We start from the raw sequence: 6,268 nt of genomic DNA, 5'->3' as shown, positions 1-6,268 counted from the left end.
GTCTACAGGGGTTTGGGCCAGTCTTCTGGGGGAGGGTGTTTGCCATGCTAGGAGTGAGGCAAATATGCCTGGGAAGGACAGTTCCACCAGAGCATGGGGGTTTGTTGGGATTTCTGTAAGCAAGTTAGGTAGGGACTGAAGGCACAATCCCACAATCCCACAGATGGCCCTGTGCTCATACTGAAGGACATGGGGAGGAAATGGTTCCTGTCAGTTTCCTTGTTCTTTGAGGTGTCTCTCTGTGAATGCTGCCTCTCTCGGGCATGCTCCAAAAGGAGCAAATAATCTCCCCACAGTGTGCCCCAGACTCTCTGCAAGTCTCTATTTCCAAGATGTATGTCCTCAGGCTGTTTTCCCTGCCTTCTCTCCAAGAGTAGCCCCACTGCCTTTGGAGTCTCCCTGAACCCAACCTGTTGACTTTTACAACTACAGGGTTTAAGCTCCATGGGTTGCAAGACTTACACACCTGGCAATTTTAAAGTTACGCCCTAAAAGGTAATCAAAAGTTTAAAATAAAGGCGTAGAGTTTTCACCGTGGAAACCTGGGAACCAGAAGTTTTAAGGATGGGAGAGAAAACATCACTAACCCTTACAATGCATCTAGCCCCACCCAAATACTCCAGGTAGATGGAGTGGCTTACTTGACCTTTAAATCACAAAACAAGGGCATAGTAAATGTGAGGACTCTCACATGTAGAGGATTTCCTATCTCTGAAATGGTCAACTTACAGAGAAGGGAAATATTTTTTTTTCTTCAACATATATATCCTCAGAGCTTGAATATATTTGCCAATAAAATAAAGTTTAAAAAATGTGGGAAAAACATGAATGCTAAATTTTTGTTTTTTGAAATAAGAGCATCAAGCCCCTTTGAAAAAATTACTATCTACTGTCACAATGATTCAATAAAAGAAGGAACATTATAAAACCAAAGAGCAAGAAGATAGTATGAAATAAAGAATAACACTTTGTAATGATTTCATTTAGGCAAAAATTTCATGTCCTCCATTTCTTTTATCTAAGAACATTGAGAAAACATTACCCCCTCCTTTGACCCATCTATAGGTAGGAAATTAATTAAAACCTATAAAATATTAATTTTTGGTTTAGAGACTCGATGTCTCTCTATTCTCTGTAATAGTGGTTCTCAAACTTTAGCCTGATCACCTCTCATGTTTGTTAAAAAACATAAGTTGCTGGGGCCATCCTTTGTTTTGTTCAGTAGGTCTGAGGTGGGCCTAAGCATGTGTTTTCTGATAAATTGCTAAGTGATGTTGTTGATGCTGGTCCAAGGACAAACACTACCTTATAAGAAAAAACCACAACTCCTTATCAGGCCATTAAGGGTAAAAGTTAAGTTTCTCTAACAGAGAAACCCCAAAATAAAGTGACTTAATTAATATAAGATAATTAGAAGATTTTTCTCTTGTAATAGTCTGGAAGTATTTCTCTACTGATGGGATGGTTCTGTTTCCATCTTATTGTTCCATTCTCTCTTAGGGTTTTTGGCAAAAATAGAAACCCTCCACATTCACCGTCCAGCCTGCAGGAACAGGAGGAAGGATGAGAGTAAATGGCTTCATATTTGAGAAGATAACCCAGGGGTTGCACACTTTGCTTTCCCAACATTGTGTTGGTGGAGGGCAGGCTCCGAAATGTGATATTTAGGATGGCGGCCCTATGACCAATTAGAACTTAAGGAAGAAGGTGGAACAGGTATTGGTGGGCAGTTGGTCTACACCACAAAGACCCCACTGGCAGTGTCAGGTGGATGAAAGTGAATGTTATTTCCCATAAAAGTGGCAAGTCTGGGAAGAAAAAAAATCAGTGCCCAGTGTAATCCTACATTAAAATAAATTTCCATGTGAAATATTTTCTTAATATTTTGTACATATGTTTACTACTGTACTTAAACACTTTTCATAATTATATTCTTATTTGTAGTTACAGATTAGTCTTGAAGGTTTTTCAAGTATATAAATTGAATTTTCTTTAAATGTCTGTATCTCTCACTTTCTACTTATTTACAAGGTATGTACCTTGGTACAAGGTAAACACCCAGTAAATGCTCTTTGCATAAATGCATAAATTCATCTTCTGTTGGTAAAAGTCAATATTATTTCTTTATCTCTCTTCCATGTAACTCATGAATTTGATGACCATTTTTCTACCCACAGTATTCTCTTTACTGCACTTTTTACATCTTTGTTTCTTAAAGTATAGATCAGAGGGTTAAGGGTGGGTGTGACGATTGTGTAAAAGAAAGTAAGGAATTTTCCCTCGTCTTGGGATGTGCTATTCTGTGGCTTCATGTACATATAAATGATTGTTCCATAAAAAAGAGTTACTACTGTGAGGTGGGAACCACATGTATTAAGAACCTTATGCCATCTTGCCACTGACTTGATCCTCATGACAGCTTGAGTGATAACTGCATAGGAGATGAGAATTAGTGATAGAGGTACTAGAAGTAATATCACTCCAAGAGCAAAGACGATGGCCTCCATTACTTTTGAATAGACACAAGCCATCTTGAGCAAGGCTGGCATCTCACAGAAAAAATTATCGACCTCCCGGTGCCCACATCTTGGCAACTTCAAAGTCAAGGAGCAAAGAATGAAGGCACTACCGAGACCACCTAACCAGGCGGTGAGCACCATCTTCTGGCAAAGCTGAGGGTGCATTATTATTGTGTAGTAAAGAGGTTGACAAACAGCAGCATAGCGGTCATAGGCCATCACAGCCAAGAGAAGACATTCTGTGGCTCCCAAGTCAAGGGCAAAGAAGAATTGGAGCACACACCCTCCGTAGGTAATAGACTTTGTTGGACCCCATAGATTTACCAGCATCTGTGGGATAATGCTAGTTGCATAACAGAGGTCCAGAAAAGACAAATTGGATAGGAAGAAATACATGGGAGTATGGAGCTGGCTGTCTAGGTTAGATACAAGGATGATGGTTGTGTTTCCTACCAGAGTCACAATATAGAAGATGAAGACAATCCCAGAGATGATGTGTTCTAATTGGGGCCAATCAGAAAACCCCAGCAGGATGAAATCTGTCATGGAACTTCTATTGTTTGTGTCCATGGCTCTTTATGAAAGTCTAGGAGACAATACCATGGTAATAAAAAATAGTGTCTGCCTTAGGTAGAAATTAAACTCTCTCAAATTTGCCATGAGTATCCAAATTCACTTGTTGTGTGCTTTCTCCCATGAAGAACACTTCTTTTAACACCTCTATGTCAGTGCTCAAAGACTCTCTCTGTGTAATCATAACCAGAGTGGTTCTGAAAATAATATGGTAGGGGTGCTTGGGTGGCTCACTTGGTTAGGTGTCTGACTTCAGGTCATGATCTCACAGCTTGAGAATTCAAGCCCTGCATCAGTCTCTGTGATGACAAGTCAGAGCTTGGAGCCTGATTCACATTCTGTGTCTCCCTCTTTCTGCCCTTCTCCCACTCCTGTGCTATCTCTCTGTCTCTCTCTTTCTCAGAAATAAATGAACATTAAAAATTAAAAAAATATAAAAATAATATGGTAAACCCATTCACACCGAATTGCAAATCATTGAAAAGGCTTAATATGCCATTATACCTATGTTTCCATGTTTTCTGGGTAAGCAATAAATCCATAAATTTAATGATATAATTTAGGAGTGGAACATAGTTTGAGTTGTTCCTTCTTTAAATCATGATGTAAGCATTACTTGATCATGACAAATTTTTCCCTTATCAAAGGCGAGGAGTTTGAGGTAAAACATTAAATGAGCAATTTTATTGTGACAAACTCCACCATTTGGTAGTAGAGTCACTTTCCATAATCACTTGCATATGTCTGCATTCCAGGCATTATCTTCACCCTCACCACCAATCTCCTCCTAATGTTTCCCTCCTCTTCAACATTTCAGACACTGCTGTTCCTGTATCAATTTTGGGCTTTTTCACTATTTAGTCCTTTTTTTTTTGTGAATGTGTTTTTGTTGCCAAGAAAAAAAAATCCTTCTTTTTAACCATTATTCACATGTACAGCGGCCTTGTATTTCTTAGAATATCTTTAATTACTGCTATTATACCTCTTAAATAGACTTACTGATTTGTTGCAGAGTTAAAAATTGAACTAATTCCAGAAACATTTGGTTACTACATACACACATCAACAACCTGTGTTAGCTCCTACTCACCGGGCCATTCAGCAGGATTGGCAAGATAGGTAACTTGAACAAAAAGCAGTTCATTAAATAATCAGCAAGTTGTTTTTCCCATGGAATTTACCAATATTATGAGTTGATCCTCTGGTTGCTTCAGAACTCTATAGGTAAAAATTCACCTCAATTCTGAAAGAATATAGAAAAGGGATAAAGTATACATGCATTTCACTCTTTGAAGACTTTATCATATCATTAAATAGCTGGAATGTTCAATGACTGAATTAGCCCACTAATTTATTTTAATTTTTAATTTTTGGTTTATAATTTTTTCTGTAGATAATTTCTGACTGTGAACTTCAGAACTAATGTTTTTATATTCATAGTGTGTTTGGAACCAAGGAAAAATAATCTTTATTTGCAGATATTAAAACAAAATAAGGAAATTATATACAGTATATCATTGTTGCAAGCATTTTAGTTAGAACCTAAAAATGTTATAATCATGATGAAGGAGCTGTTATTACCAAGTGGTAAGAAATAGGAATATATTTTTTCTCACGAGGAAATGGAAATTTAATTTAAATAATGAATGTGACATTTGTATATGGTAGGATATCACCTAAGTTGAGCATAAGGCTTAACTGCACAGAATGTAGCTCAAAGCTTAGTGTCAGTCAAATCACAGCTTTAGTACTTGGAAGTAATGAATCCTTGGACAGTTAGGTAACGTGTTTTTTTTTTTTTTAATTTTTTTAAAATTTATTTTTGAGACAGAGAGAGACAGAGAATGAGCAGGGGAGGGGCAGAGAGAGAGGGAGACACAGAATCTGAAGCAGGCTTCAGGCCTGTGCTGTCAGCACAGAATCCTACACAGGGCTTGAACTTACAGACTGTGAGATCATGACCTGAACTGAAGTCAGACGCTTAACCGACTGAGCCACCCAGGCGCCCCAGTTATGTAATGTGTTTGTACACCAGCTTCTCTATATATTCAGCGAAAGTAATGATATTCAACAAAGGGAGGTTATTAGGACTAGTATTTGTGAAAAAACTAGCAACTGTGCTTGGTTCATATATAATTCTAAAATTTTAACATTGTATTCACCTACTCACAAATTATTATTATTTTATTTTTTCTTTACTCTCTTCATTTTTCCCACTGGTAAATTTACCATGATGGTCTAGACCTAAAATGGAATGCTTAAAATTTTCTGTTTGCATAGTTTTTAAATGCACAGACACACATGTACACAAAAGTACCCACAAACAGTGTACATACTAAACTGATAAACTCCTAGGTAGAAGAGGACAGGGGACTTAAGCTTCCCAAATGCCTTGATTACAAAATGCAGTCGGCTTTTCTTGACCACATCAGGTTGGGATAGTGTTGGAAATGAGAAGGCCATAGAATTTTAGAGTTGAAATAGACTCAGAAACCATTATCTGGTCTTTTGTTTTATGAAGGAGGTTTTCTACTGAATATTCACACAATTCCTGTTTTCATAGCTTCCTAACTGTCCTTTAACAAGGGCTCATACTTTCTCCTTATGTTGAGCTCAGAGATGCCTCTTTAACACCCAGGCACTGCCTGTTTTTATTTATTCTGGAAATAATATGGAATAGGTGAATTCAACATGGCTTCTTAAAAAACAGTTTTATTATAAAGTAAAACATAGATACAGAAAAAAGCAAAAACTCACTGAGTTAAGGTGAATATTCCTATAACCAACATGCAGGTCAAGAAATAGAACCTTTCCAAGAACCCCAGGAGCTTTTCTTTGTGTCTTGTCCCAATCATTACCCTTGCCTGTCCCCCAAAATATCCATTATCCTCATGTTTATAGTAATCACCTCCTTGTATTTTAATAGTGTGATTACCCAATCATGCATCCCTAGACAATATTATTTAGTTTGGCTCATTAGAATTTTTTATATGTTGTTTTTTATATATTTTTTTATAGATGGTTGTCAGCTGTTACACTGTATGAAGTTTAATTACCATGCTTTTCTGGTTGCTACCCATTGGACTCACCATGGTTTATTAAATGCCTTCAATTAGTTAGTTGAGAAGTGAACACAGTATTGCATATGTGCTATATCATTGAAGAAAGCAGTGAGC

The 6,268-nt window shown here is 37.3% G+C and overlaps 1 protein-coding gene across 1 annotated transcript; it reads right to left on the bottom strand.

Annotated features, from left to right (window-relative positions):
- Positions 1–2,144: 2,144 nt before the first annotated feature.
- Positions 2,145–3,089, bottom strand: LOC109260163 (olfactory receptor 2W1-like). The gene has a single exon (XM_019438194.2). The coding sequence runs from the start codon at positions 3,087–3,089 to the stop codon at positions 2,145–2,147; it is 945 nt and encodes a 314-aa protein (XP_019293739.2).
- Positions 3,090–6,268: the final 3,179 nt, after the last annotated feature.

Source organism: Panthera pardus, unplaced genomic scaffold (assembly GCF_024362965.1).
Source record: "Panthera pardus isolate Hobbes unplaced genomic scaffold, ASM2436296v1 HiC_scaffold_17, whole genome shotgun sequence".
NCBI classification, from domain to species: domain Eukaryota; kingdom Metazoa; phylum Chordata; class Mammalia; order Carnivora; family Felidae; genus Panthera; species Panthera pardus.
This window is presented reverse-complemented; position numbering and strand designations above follow the sequence as displayed.

Bases quoted from the DNA above. Each gene is read 5' to 3' on its own strand.
- LOC109260163 (XM_019438194.2), bottom strand. From the start codon at position 3,089: ATGGACACAAACAATAGAAGTTCCATGACAGATTTCATCCTGCTGGGG.